This window comes from Festucalex cinctus, chromosome 10 (assembly GCF_051991245.1).
Source record: "Festucalex cinctus isolate MCC-2025b chromosome 10, RoL_Fcin_1.0, whole genome shotgun sequence".
NCBI classification, from domain to species: Eukaryota; Metazoa; Chordata; class Actinopteri; order Syngnathiformes; family Syngnathidae; genus Festucalex; species Festucalex cinctus.
Genome location: NC_135420.1, coordinates 19,408,855 through 19,423,711, shown reverse-complemented (window position 1 = coordinate 19,423,711; position 14,857 = coordinate 19,408,855). Strand labels below are relative to the sequence as shown.

The 14,857-nt window shown below is 39.7% G+C and overlaps 1 protein-coding gene across 1 annotated transcript in view; it reads left to right on the top strand.

Moving 5' to 3' along the window:
• celf5a (cugbp, Elav-like family member 5a) overlaps positions 1-14,857 on the top strand; it is a 276,124-nt gene that overhangs the window by 132,495 nt on the left and 128,772 nt on the right. Inside the window, exon 3 of the mRNA XM_077533281.1 lies at positions 13,442-13,490. Coding sequence (XP_077389407.1) covers positions 13,442-13,490 — 49 coding nt within the window. The remainder of the gene's footprint in view (positions 1-13,441; positions 13,491-14,857) is intronic.

Sequence of the window (14,857 nt, the reverse complement as noted above, 5' to 3'; positions counted from 1 at the left end):
GTAGGGCTAGACCGATTAGCAGCCAGGCTGCCGATAGTTGGCATTTTTTGACGAAATTTGGGGTTTTCGTCAGGATTTGTAAGATGTTCACAGTTTTTACTTTTCACATTACCTTACATTTACATTTCAAACATATCCAGACATTTTTTTTTACTGTCTGCAAAGATATTTTGAAACCTTTTATGAACAATGATGAAAACCCCAAATTAGCTACAGTCACATGTATTTGTCGCTCAGTCAGATACAGGAAACTTCATTTATGGATTTATTTAAATTTCCACAGAAACTAACACTTATGGGAAATGTTTTGTCCCCCAACCCCAAAAAAAAAAAATAAAAATTCTTTTTGTAACAAACATCTTCAAATAAAATTCCACAAATGTTTAGTATGAAAACCGTAGGGAAATTTCCAAAAAACTGGCAAAAATCCAAAATATGAAATAATATTATAATAATAATATAGAAAAAAATAATATAGAAAAGAATATTCCTGAATATGAGAACCCGCGGGTGCCGAACTGGACTATGGAGGGATTGGCTGTAGGTTTAAGTTGTCATATCACCAATTACCAGTAGATGGCAGACGTCTTGGTTGCGCTTACAAAACCACACATTTTTTTGCGGATTTGGAATGATATGCAAGACAAACACTCAAAGTAATAGTCAAATTTTGAGTTCAAATTACAAAATGAGTTCTTGTTAGCCCTTCCCTTTAGTTTACAAAAAGCGTTGAAGCAGGTATCTGAGGGCGGCTCTCTTCATCCTTAGTTGAGTCGTCACGATAAGGGTTCAAGATCCCAGCCAAATGCACGTACAGTGTCGCGCCCGCATGTGCGATATTGTACATCATTACGGCAGCTGCAACTCGCCGGCGGCCAGGCGGGGCCTAATCTTCAAAGCAAACATCAAGGAAGAAGCCGGATGGAAAGAAACATGTCGCCGTCGCTACACGGGGGCACCTTGAAGCACCCGAAGCCTCGCGCACGTCTACATCTGTAATTCTGTCACGGAACATATCCAGCATTTCCCGTGACACCCCCGCCCTCGCGATCTCACCGGACCCTCGTTTGCGATGCATTCCGGGATTGGCGTGACGTCGCCTTATCTCCAGGACGGTTTCTCACAAATCGACCGCTGAGCACATCAAACGGCGAGGGAGTGTGTCAATGTGTGTGTGTGTATGTGTGTGTGTGGGGTGGCGGGTAGAGTCGTGAGCCCACCAAAAGCTTAAGCCTCCAGTGTGCCGTACAGATAAGATTCATTAGATAGGTCGGGAAATGCAAGCGGCGGGCAAACCGGGAGAGTGCGGGAAGCAGGCGAGGAAAGGGAGGGAGGGCGCAAGATGGAGCTCGCTGCTGCTCCAGCATTTGTTGACACAGATTTACAATGAGTCTCCCACTGCTTCACGCATTACAGTAACACACCATGTCAATAGCTCTCTGGGCTGGCAGGAGGGAAAAAAAAAAAAGCAGTCGGGCCAAAAACTGCTTTTTTTTGGCACTGCCCGTGATACCCTAAAAAGTGTGCAGATGGAGGGCATGACTGCCAACGGGGACGTTGTGGCAAGTCACGCTTCTGTTGCTTACTTTGTAGTAGTACGTCATAGTAGTAGTATTGCCAACCGATGTATGCCAAGTTAACAATGACTGGTTGCCAGCCAATTGCAGGGCACATATGACCGTACAACCGTTAACACTGGTGAAAAACGACCAGAATGAGAAGAGACACGGCCACAAAGTTGAAACAGTTGAAACGTGAAACAGCGAATCGAGATGAAGATGGATCTGACCGAAGGGTGGTCGGACGCATGGCTGGTCCGTGTACTTTCCGGCCATTCGTTTTTCCTTCTGAAGCAAGGACACGGAAAACGGGAAACAAACCGATTTCCGTTTTTTTTTGTTTCGATTTATATGAACAAATAACGGGAAACGAGTCATCTCCCGTTTTTGTTGAAATAAAAATGAAAATGAAAAACGGGAAACGAGCCTTATCCGATGTTCTATTATGTGTTTATTTAGCACAAATCGGGAAATGAAATGTGTCCATAAACCGTTTTTCGCAAGCTGGTTTCTCCTTGACCGGAAGCCGTTCATCTTTTGCGCCACATCGCAAGCTGCTGCTGCAGTGGAAGCTTACTGCCCCCTAGTGTCTATTTCGAGGTCTCTGACAAACAATGATCTGAGAGCCACCTTCGGACATTTCCCTCCGAAAGTCCTCTTATAGAGCCAAATTGGCTACACAGATGTGTAGCGATTTCACTAGACGTCATGCCGTTATTTTTCATTTCCACTATCAAGTTGTGATAGCCTTCTAAAGTCATGTTTGGAAGTCCCGAAGCATAGGTGCCAACAGGGACCTCAAAATAGACACTAGGGGGCAGCAAGCGTGACGCGCCGCAAAAGATGAACGGCTTCCGGGTCAAGGAGAAACCAGCTTGCGAAAAACGGTTTATGGCCTCGTGAGGATAAGTATTTGGGAAAAGGGACGGATGGATTAAACCCAACCAATTAGAAGTGAGCCGTACCACATCGCATTGTGATTCAGGTGAACCGATCAAATGGACATATGCTATGCATAGCCGAACATATGGACACAAAACATATTGAACTTTCGGAAAAGATTTTTGTATGCGGACCCTAAAATAGATTTACATACAGTAGACGATTAAAGACGGTGTCCTCACAGGACTGAAAAAGTCTAGTCGTCTCGCATAAACCGTGCAACATACAACTCCACATCTTTAACATCCATTTCCAGCTTCTTCTCCTCCTCTCCCACTGCTTCTCTTTATCACCACCTCACTACAGACGCAGTAGGACAGGATTTGGGCATTAGCTCAATCCCGCTATCTACCCCCATCCTCCCCTTCTCCTCATGATTGCACACTGTTTCTGTCACCCACGCAGCACACTCGTCCACTGCACAAGTCATGTAGCGCTCTCGTCCGGCCGCTGCTCGAGAGCTTATACTCCACAAGACACGAAGACATAATCAACCAGACAGCCGAGTGTGAGAGTGATGGAGCGGCAGGTTATGGCTGGATGCAGAGACGAAGGACCAGAAGCAGATAGATTTTTTTTTTCACCCCCATTTCATTATTATTTCCAGTTAATCAAACTACACAGAAGCAGCAAAGCGTTCCACGACGAGAACCTTTTCCGAGACCCGTGACACGCCACTGTGTGTGCTGAGTCACGGGGTGCCACCTTCATGAAATCTTGATGAGAGCTGAGGTCTGCTGTCGCTGTAATGAGGACGGCGGCCGTCACACAGCTGGCCTCTTCGCTAGGGTGAAACCACGATAATAATAGAGAGGGCTGCAGAGGAGATGGACTTCAGGATTCTTTCTTGGAAGAACTTTTCGAAGACAAAAAAAAACAGGACTGTTGACTATCTTCATGGTTACTTTTACAGTGTCTGGGACCTGCCAAACCAAAATAATTTGGCATTAGAGCTACTGATAATATGACAAAAAAAAATTGTAGTATTTACTATTACAGAACATATTGGTGGCAATATTTAAGTTCCCAAGTTGTTTGTACAGCATTTTGTGTTATTCAGGCTTCAGTAATATTTTGTAATACAAAGCATAGTGGATATGCATGTGTTTAAATGCCCCTGATATCTCACAAGCTAGCTAGCTAGTGGCTAGAGCCTCTTGTTGTGCATAACTCACAAGCTCGCTAGCTGATGGCTAGCGCTTCTCGTTGTGTATAACTCGCAAGCTAGCTCTGTAGTGGCTAGCTCCTGTGATTGTGCCTAACTCTCAAGTTAGCTAGCTAGTGGCTAGCACTATTCAATGTATATTACTCGCAAGCTTGCCAGCTGGTGGCTAGCGCGTCTTGTCATACATGACTCGCAAGCTAGCTAGGTGGTGGCAAGCACCTCTTGTCGTGGCATGGATAGCCTCACAATCCCCCTATGAGATATATTCCAGATTTGTATTTATGCTCATTCAATGGACACGCCACAGTGTTTGTTTGTTTAACATGGCTTTATTATTATTATTATTATTATTATTATTATTATTATTATTATTATTATTATTCAAATTTGGCAGGGGTGTAAACAACACTCTTCTGTGTCCTGAGGCAAAGTACGTTTATTTTCACTTTTACAGGTACTTTAAATCTTTCACCAATAGAATAATGACTCACTTTACCTGAAAGGTAAAATATTTTCTCATGGGACTATACTATAATGTGGGCCTTTCAACCTAAAAATGTTCAACAGTAGAACTAAAGAACTTACCATACTGTCAAAACCAAATTACTTCAGCAGTCAGTTTTGCAACCAACACACTGATTATTGGACCCCAAAGCAGACAACCAAACAAGACCAGTTAAACAAGACTGTATTTAACTAAAGGAACATTAGACAGTGAGCAACAGCCACTAGGGATGTAACGAAGGACAATATTGAAGGGCAATATCGTGATATTGTGATATTAAAACTTCCACAATATCGTCGTCGTCATGTTCACAATATTTCAAGTCAGGTTGATTTCCATTTGTGCAGTTCTACCACCCTCTAGTGGCTAGTTTATTAGTGCAATTTAATTTCCATTGGGGATGTTTTGGCCTTCTATGTTTAAAATCTATGCTAATTGTCAGCTGAAGGGGAACCTAATTTGCTTGTGAAGCGATCAATGTGTGCTTGCATTAGCAACATTGATTTTTGCTTTTTTTTTTAGTATGAGCTTAGAAAAGAAAGACATAAAGGAAAAACATGACTGCAAAAGTACCAATTACACCTGAACACCTGTTGGTGGTAGCATATAATACAAAGGATATTCATAACGTAAACAAATCAGCAGTTGATTTTCTAATAGTTTAACGAAAACATAAAAGTATGCATGGATAGTTTATAGTGTCTGGTAAGGAGATGGACTTCAACCTTCTTTCTTAGACGCTCTAATCAAAGACAAAAACAAAACAGAACTTGGACAGCGTCAGACGACAGAAGGCCTAATGGCTTTAATCAGGGATACGGTCGTGCTAGCGGTAATGGCGCTACGGATCGCACATGTCTGCAATTTAGCGGTGGCCTTCTAATGCTAATCGCTGTACTACAAGAAGCCATGTAACAGATGGATATCAACAGTTATGCTCCAAAAAGGAGCCATTCAGCGTTTGTAAATAGCAGCACCTACTCAAATAAAGTGACTCCATTTTTGTCATCAAAAGTGCCCTTTCCGGAACGTAATCTCTGCTTTGCAATCACCCCAGAGGATAATGGTGAACTTTATGGTTTTCTTCCTTTCTTTCCATGGCGGCAACGGCATTATGGGATCGGCGGTGAACGCGCCGAGGCCTGCAGGTGTCATTCCCAGTCAGCGATTCAAGTTCTAAATCCTGTTGGTTCTGATAGGAATCCCAAAGCTTATAGCTAGCCATCTCCTTTGCGATGACTGGCGCCGCTTATCGCAAGCGCCACACTGCTGCCGCCAGCACATTTCTCAAACGCGGGATACATTTGGAATCGCACAGGGAGGGGAAACACATACAGTGTATACATGCTGCCATGATGTGCCACCAGTAAAGAAAGGGAATACTAGTGCACCCCATTAGACGCTGAGGCTTACAATTGGTTTGAAGAGAATGAACATGAATTCAAATACAGCCAATCACATGTATTGTCTTTGAAGGCAGGATGAAAGAAACTACTAATAATTTCACCTGAGCAGTCAAATAATTTGAAGCTACCATTACAATACAGCAGGCTGCCAAAACTATAATGATTGTCGCCATGTTCACGATATTTAAATGCCACACATCTGTGAAAAAAAGTTGGGTTGATTTCCATTTGTGCAGTTGTAGCACCCTCTAGTGGCTATTTTTTTTAGTGCAGTTTAATTTTCATTAGGGATGTTTTGGCCCTTCTATGTTTTAAATACACTAATTGTCAGATGAAGGGGAACATACTTGTGAAGTGAGTCAATATGTGGAGAAACTCAATGTGTGCTTGAGTTACAATATTGTGCTTTTTTTAGTATGAGCTATTTTTTCTCTTTTTTTTTTACAATATTGTGACCTTTTTTAAATATCGCCAACCTCCCCACAATATCGTGATAATTATCGTATCGTGAGCTTCATATCGTGATAATATCGTATCGTGATATTTGGATATCGTTCCATCCCTAATTGTGAAGTTGATTCATGGAAAAATATGATTTATTTAGATTTAGATATTTACTTTTATGTCTGTGACCTTCATAGCTCAAACACTTTGGCACAAGGACTACTAATAATTTGACCAATAATTTGACTATTATCGGTGCGAAACAAGACTCAAGCTCTGTGCCTTTAAAGGGGGGCACAGTATGAACCTGGAAAATAAATTAGCAGTACTACAATACAAGGACTTTCAGAAGAATTGAACCAATAAATTGAGCTTATGAGTGAAGTATTTTTGTGTCTATTTTGTCTAGTTTCAGAACTACAATGGTTTGAAAGTAGAACTATCAATAATTTGACAGTAAACTCAAGTTATAGTTATTAAATATTGCGTAAACCTTTTGCAGTATTTTCTGCTACATGTCTTGGAACAAAAGGTAAATGATTATTTCATGACTCCATCCAACTGTACATGTCAGATTTACGGGAGGGCAGTCACGCCTATGCAGTATCTGGGATCAATGATTGGATGTATTAATTCAATCAGCAGCGAGGGCCCAGTCAGAAGGGGGCTGTTTATGTCCCCTGTTCCCGAGCATCGCAGCAACATAAGCTTTGATGGCCCACTAAATGCATTAATGATCTCAAGACGAGCATTACTCCGTATTAAACCTGAGTGAAAGCCAGCAGACATCATGCATATTGTATGGTTACTTTATTACAAATACTGTAAGTAAGTGCCATCGACTTTTACTATGAGAAGTCGTTACACAACCCGAAACTTGCTTGACTGCCTTTTTTTCTCCTCTTTTTTTTTAATGACGTGTTGCAGTGGGAACGCAGTATTACAGTCATATTCCCATTTCAAATGGTCACATTTCCTTTTTTGAACAAAGGCTTTGATTGTGATGGGCTTTGGTGATTCTCCCCCATTGTCAGCCGATGTCTCGTCTCCTGTCTGATTAGTACTTCCAGCTGTCTCGTCCTTGTCAGCGCCGCCGTGTTCGCCGTGTCCAGTCTTGCCAGCCTCCATGTCCTTCCCACCTGTGCCTCACCGTCTCTTCTTCATCGGTTGCTTTCGGGCTCTTTGGTTACATCCCCCTCATCTTTTAGGCCTATATATCCTAATATGGCATTTATTTTAATTACATGACATTTAAGGCAATTTTCTATTATTCTAATTTCAAATTCTTGATCATGAAATGGACGATTGGCTGCCATCCCGAGTACCGATACTTTGAAATAAGGCTGTTATTGGACCGATCTCGCCCATTCCTAGTAATGGTAGTAGACTGAGACTTACACTTTATTAATCCCTTTGGATGGCTCCCTCTGCGAAATGTACATATCCAGCAGCAATAAGAACAGATAATAAAATAAAAAAAAAATATTTCAATCAATCAATAAATAAGATTATTACACCAGAGATTGAATTAATAATAATAATAATAATAATAATAATAATAATAAAATAAAAAATAAAAATTCAATGAATCAATAAATAAGATTATTACACCAGAGACTGAATTAATAATAATAATAAAAATAAAATAAAAAATAAAAATATTGAGTGGTACAACAGCTCAGTTGAGAAAGGTGTGAGGTATTGGGTGGATCAATCCATATATATATATATATTTTTTTTTACTGTATTATTATTAGGGCTGCACAATATAGCGAAAAAAAATCAATATCGCGATATTGGCCCATGCAATATGCATATCGCAAAGACATGCAATAATTTACATATGGAATTTTATGCTTTTATCTGAATTTGTCCAGTCAGCCGCTAACTAAAATGTGCCCCGCCATCCAATAGTTGACCATTATCGAGAGGTCATTACAATTAATTAACTAAGATTAGATTGAGTTTGCTTATTTTGATGCATACAAAAACATGTCATTAGATAATAAAAATGTAGTTTCTTTAAGTATCGCAATATATATATCGCTATATTCAGCAACTATATCGCATATCGCGTTTTCCAATATCGTACAGCCCTAATTATTATTATTATTATTATTATTATTATTATTATTATTATTATTATTATGTATTCTTCAGCTTGTTAAAAAATATATATAATATAAATGACCATATATATATATATATATATATATATATATATATATATATATATATATATATATATATATATATATATATATATATATATATAATAAAGGTTGGTTCTCAAAGAGGTTTGTAAAAAAAAAAAAAAACTTAAAAAAATAACATATTAAACATATGTAAGTAAGTGTATAAATAAAATAAATAAATAAATATGTATATATATATATATATATATATATATATATATATATATATATATATATATATATGTATATATATGTATATATATATATATATATATATGTATATATATACATCTAAATAACAAAAACAAATTAATTATATACAATAAGCAAATTAAATTACTTCATCAATCCATCCATTATCTGACCCACTTTTCCAGGTTATTTTAACAAATGTTGAATCAAGGTAAATCTTCAGTTTTTTTTTTCCTTTTTCTGAAAGGCAATTACGCTATTAGGCTAACTAACTGTATTATTCTCGGATATGTAGACTTTTTCTCCCTCACAAAATTACAACTTAATTCTTGTAATACAGTAAGTATTACTCCTTTGTCAAAAGGGGCTTTTTAGGTAAACGCAGCCCCATTACGATATTTCAGCCACACTATTATCTGACCCTCCGTCTTGAAACTCAAGTAGCGAGAACCCAACAGCGGATGAGCACATATTCCTGCCATGTGCACAGTACATTACGTACTGTTGGCCCAAGGTTTTCTAGCACACCCTTCATATAAAACAGCAGCACGCAAGTGCTAAGAGCTTTAATTCAACTGACTGGAGGCTTAACTGAGCAAATGGGGCGGCTCAATAAAGGCATATGGAGTTATAGATTTTCCAGAGGCCTGAAAGCGGCAGCAACGTGTGGCAAGAGAGAGTTTTCGCTCAAAACTTGAAATTAGACTTGTAACTCATTTGAAACTGCTGCTTCAAAATGAGTCATTTTGCGTTTACGTCCACATGTTTATGACTCAGCATATTGTTACATATTCCTTGTTTTTCAATATAACAATTGTACTTGTATATTTTTGTCTTGGACGGTACGTAGGTTACTCAGTTCAGCTCCAGCTCGCCGGCAACTCTTGGACGAGCGCGCCAGAAAATGGATGTATGCATGTTTTTGTCTTGCCTTTCAAACCTCAAGGTTATCCTCATACACAGCCTTTATAGTCAACCCAAAGAATACAGAAGAAAACTTTTACTGTATCCTTGTTTGCACTGAGCGGCAGTGTACAGTGTACCGCAGTGCGGCACCAACTGACTGGATTAAAAAAATAAATAAAAAAGAAAGTTGTCATGTAACATTTTTCATAATGTTGACTTTTTAGACGTGCATTGTACTGAATCAATCAATAGATTTGCTTCTGATCAGGACAGACTGATTAGTTAACTCGTTCAATGCCAAACCTTATCCAAAAAGACTCATCTTTTAAGGCAAACAAAATATTGGATGCCATATGAAGGATTGGATTCCATTCTCTCATTAGAAACAAACAGTATGATTCTACCTTATTCCCTTCTTTAATATCACCATTTGAAAATAGGTAATTTGAGTGACAGCAAGCTATAATGGAAAAACAATGAGGAAAAAAAAAAAAGCTTTTTGTGAAATGATACATTTTCTGCACAACAGTGACTTTGACGCTAATATTTTTTCCTTAGTATCCCGCAAAACGTATTTCCTAAGATCCACCATGTTTTCATGTAATTTGAGCCACGGGACCCAATTGAAAAGAGATACAATGCTGCCATCTGCTGGCCAGGGTGGGTGATTTATTTATTTATTTTATTTTTTTATGTTTTCATCTCATTCATGAAACCAGAGCTGCACAAGATGTTGCGATGCCCATTGGGGAAAAAAAAACAAAAACACAGTTGACGACAATTAACGTTATTGGCAGAACTCGTTGGGATTTCCGTTAACGTTAATTATCGTTCTTGGCAGGAAAAGAGTTAATTGCCCTGATTGTGTTGCTCTTCAGAGAAAGTTAAAGGTCAGCAAGAAAATGTAGCATGGGATGAGCAGACCAGTGTAATTAAAATTAATTATTAAACCTATAATTATGGTGAAAATTGGCTATTAATTTAATACAGTACATGAGCTGTTGGGGTTGAATTAAATCTCACAGTTGACACCGTTAAAAACATGACACCTAATTTGCCAAGCAAGTTCAGGAGGCGTCCAATCAGAAAGCGGCAAATAAGCCCTGTACCTCTTATCAGTGGCAGGCATTAATTAGCGTTGTATGCATTTGTTAGCAGCTTGGATATAACAGACGTTCATTTATTTTTGAAAGTCCCGCACTGTGGCTTTGGGGTGGAGAGACGGAACAAACCGAAAGCCATCGGTAATGGCAGTTAAGGACTATCGTGCATAGCTTTCGGGCACATAAATAGGCCATTAAGCCGCTATGTTGGAGAGTGAGCAGTAACTAGCTTTGGAGCGAGCTGCCTCCCACACTCCGGCGCCCCGCAGAGACGGCTGAGATCATAGCGCGGCGACGGATTTGGCCTCCTCCATCGCGCGTCTGAGCAAAAAGTCAACCGGCTCCACCGAGGCGTCTTTTTGTCCGTGTGACATTTCAAAAGGCGAATCCAAAGATTTTTCCCGTGGATGTGATTCTTGTCTTGAGGACGTTTTTGCCGCGGTTCACGGGCGCTTCTGTTGGAGTACAAGTGCGTTTGACACTGACGCGTTTGACGCCGAAATCTAGCGAGCATTAGTTATTTTGCTCTATGATGGGAAGGAAGAACATATAGATCGGGAGGGGGGTTCAAAAGCGCAACCCTCGCAAGCATAACAACCCTCCCTGTTTTCCTACAAAGACTTATCCACTGCTAGTTATTATTTACGACGGGTACATTTATGGAATAATTTCAGCGAGGGAAGGTTACTCTCTTCCTCAAGGTGAAAATGGATACGTTTAGCACTTAATGAATAAGGCCCGCGCCTCTCCCCCATATATCAGCATGTTATTAAGACATTTTAAAATCCCATTATGGTGTTTCTCCTTGAACATGACAGGCTTTTATTGGACTGCCCTGTCTTAAAATCTGACCTTTTTCTCAGCCCTGCTTGGTAACTTAACATGATGACAATCAGACAAAATATACAAGAACATTTTTTTTGTTGTTGTCATATGGTTTGAACTGGGATTATTGTTTCAGAACTATAAGAAGCAGGCTGGCAGGCCTTTAAGTGACGCAAATGTCAATCTGCCTTTTCGCAGTCATCACAGTAACATTTAAAAATGTTTAAAGCCGACTTACAATAATGCCCATGTCAACAATGCACATCCGTAGTAATGGCTCGCTATTAAGGACACTTACGAGCCCGCAGTCGCTCGTTAATGTTTCTCTCTGCTTGTAACAAGGGGCGGCGAGGTAAAAGGATGTGTTTACAAACGGCTCACAATGACATCAAAGCATTTGCGGTGACATTTTTCATAAATATATGCAAATGCATAGATTTGCCACCATTTTTCATCCTTCAAATATGACAGTTCAGAGAAATTAAGTGGATAACTTTTGAATTGTAAATCTTATTTCCTAATTCTTTGTTGTCATTTATTTTGTAAAATGTCTGGTAAACATATATTTTTACACCCTTATATTTGTAATGTTCCTGTAAACTGTTGTTGTTGATTTTTATTTGATTTTATTTAGTTTTTAAAGTTCCCTACTTCTATTGTGGTGGAGTGTTGTTCATATGCCGTAGACGCTCTTCACTGCCCCCTATAGTTTGGGAGACTATCACGCTTGGTTTCAAGTTTACAAACTAACACTTTGTAATGAATTAGTTTGTGCGACAGTGTAAGAATATAAGATCATGTGGCACAAGAAAGTGTGAACCACCTTATTTACATGTTTTTCATTAGATTTTGATTTGTGGCCAATAAGTGTTTTTTTTATACATTTATTTACTGTAAATATCATGTACCTAATGCAATATTTACTTGACTGCCACCAGCGAAAGCACTATTGATTCAATATCAGCTAGTTCGCGGGTAAAATAGGAAAGATGACAACTAAAACAGTGTGCTGAGTTAAAACACCATGGCTCCTTATGGTAGATTCTCAATACAAAATCAAATCATTAACTCATTCACTCCCAGCCATTTTCACAGAAGCAATCCCGTTCGCTCCCGGCTGTTTTACTGGATTTTGACTGATTTTGCAAGGTCCACAGAATATTGTGTTCTATTGCTGTAAAAGCATGATACCTACCAAAAGAAAGATTAAATTCTCTTCTTTCATCAGAAAAAAAGTATGTTTCTATCTGTTTCCGTTTTGCAGCAATTAGCATTAGAAGATTTAGCCAAGTTTCATCAGTTTTCAAAAATCTATTCAAAATTCCAAGTAATTTAGCTTTTTTTTTTCCCTATATGGCCCTGGTTGATCTCCTTTGCTCTCCTGCCACCTGCTGGCCGTTTGTGTAATAACTACCATTTCTGCAATCGTTCTTTGCAGTTGAGAGGCTGCCTTCTGTATGCTCTCGCATAAAAAAAAAAAAAAAAGTATTAATACGTTTTTGGGACACTTAAAACATGAAAAAACGTATTTACACGTTATTGGGAGCAAATGAGTTAAATCATTTTGTTTGATATCGTTGACTTGCAAGAATGATTTGTGACGTCACAGTCGAGGAAATGCTAGTTCTTAAGCATCATTCGACGTATCTGTACTTCTACGTACAGCATGTGAGCACTTTTTCCACCTTTGTTGACCGTTATAACTTTTACTTTTGTTGAGCTTGAGCAACAACAAAATAACATGCGGCAGGAGAACGTGTGAGAGGCCAACAGATTGACACAAAGGCCCTGGCGACGGAGGTCTCTAATCCAGGCAATGCCATTCTTATCGGGTCCAGTGGATTAGAGTGAGCCTCCTCGGTCCTCACCGTAGAATCCCTTCCCAGCCAGACAGACACTCTCTGGCGGCCCAAGGGCCCGGGATCGATAGGCCCCAATTGATCCTCCTCTTGCTCGTCCTGATGCGGGATGCACCTTTATTAGGGCTGCTTCTTCTCTTCCCCACTCAATCTCCCCCTTCAACCTCTCACTAAGACTGCCTTGCAGGCTCTCCAGGCAGCTTCGATGGAAAAACAAATAGTGTCAATGATACGTCGATCTGTATTTTTAACAAAGTTATTAAAATGGACGACAAGATGTTAACGCCGTTGGAGTGGACCAACAGCACTAACATCATCTTTCTTGTCTCCTTTCGTACAGATGACTCGCCCCATCCAGGTGAAACCGGCCGACAGTGAGAGCCGTGGAGGTAAGAACCTAATTTTTGACCTCAGCTCAAGGAAGTTTTTGTTGCTGCTTGTTTGATTGATGGGCAGAATTAGGTGGTATTAAGAGTGGTCATGTATTGTTTGAAAAAGGAATATAACATTCAGGGAGAAGGTGACAGGATTGCTGAGCACTGTTGTTTGTGTCTGTTTGTTCCAGGAGTTATGGGTGACAAACCACCCAGTGGTTAGATCAAGCAGATTTTGATGTGAACGAAACTTGGTGCACTCGTTGATAGTGACGGCACAACACTAAATATCAAATTTGAGTTAAATCAGAGCACAGATTTGAGAGCTACGGCCTGCTGAATTTTCACATTTTCCGCAAAAAGAGGCGTGGCTGTCTTGCTTTGAACCCTTCCATCTACTACTGGGTCAAGCTTCAAGTCAAAATTTTGGGGATTTTTATTTTAGGGGTGATTTGGCAGAGAATTACCCATTTGTGTTCTCCTTGTCTATTTCCTGGTTGTCAGTGTTTTGTTAAAATAGTCTTTTTTTATTTTGTTTTTGACTCTGCCTTCACCTGGCGTGAACAGCAAGATACCAGCAGTATGTGCAATTATTTCAAAATGTGTTTGTACAAATATAGACTGGCGTTGAGTAAATTGCTGTTGACACTTTGGTGCCAAATTAGGATTATTCGGCCTTGGCGAAGTTCAGTCTGCTGTTTGACATTCAAGTTGTTGGCGCATTTTGGGCTAATTCCTTTCACACTTTCCCTCTGATCTAGTCTGCTCCCATTGGACATTTTTTTACTCAATCTGATTTTAAGTCCTTGTCCTTGTCTACCAAATTGAAATGCATCAACATCCATATTTAACACAAGCCAAAATGAAATCCATGTCATCTTTCTTTAGCTACTTCTTTCATACATTTATGACAGAAAATATCCCTTTTTTTTTAAGGATTTGTAATCCACGGAAACCCACTGAGATTCACTCATTGCGTTCGTGCCCGCAATGAGGTCGTAAAGAATTAAAGAGTCTGTCTTATTGCGGCGATGTAAAGCTGCGATGGACTTTCCTGTTGACCAAGCCTCTCTTCCTGTTCCCTATGCCAAGTGCATTATTATCGTCGCGCTGTGAATTAGACGGTGATTACGCTCAATAGTGGAGTTATGGGCGTGCAAGATGCCCTGTTAAAACCCTCGCGCCTTTCAGGTTGTGTGTGCGTTCGAAACATGAGTGTAAACAGCGCAGAGGGAGAGATGGGAGTGCGCACAGCTTGGCAAACAATCAATAAATTTGCAGGGCGCTCGCCAAGATCCTCATTACTCGGGCTTAATTCTGTCGCCTTTGATCGCTCCTGTTTTTGGAAGAATGTATTTACTCCCAGGCGCGCATATATGTTA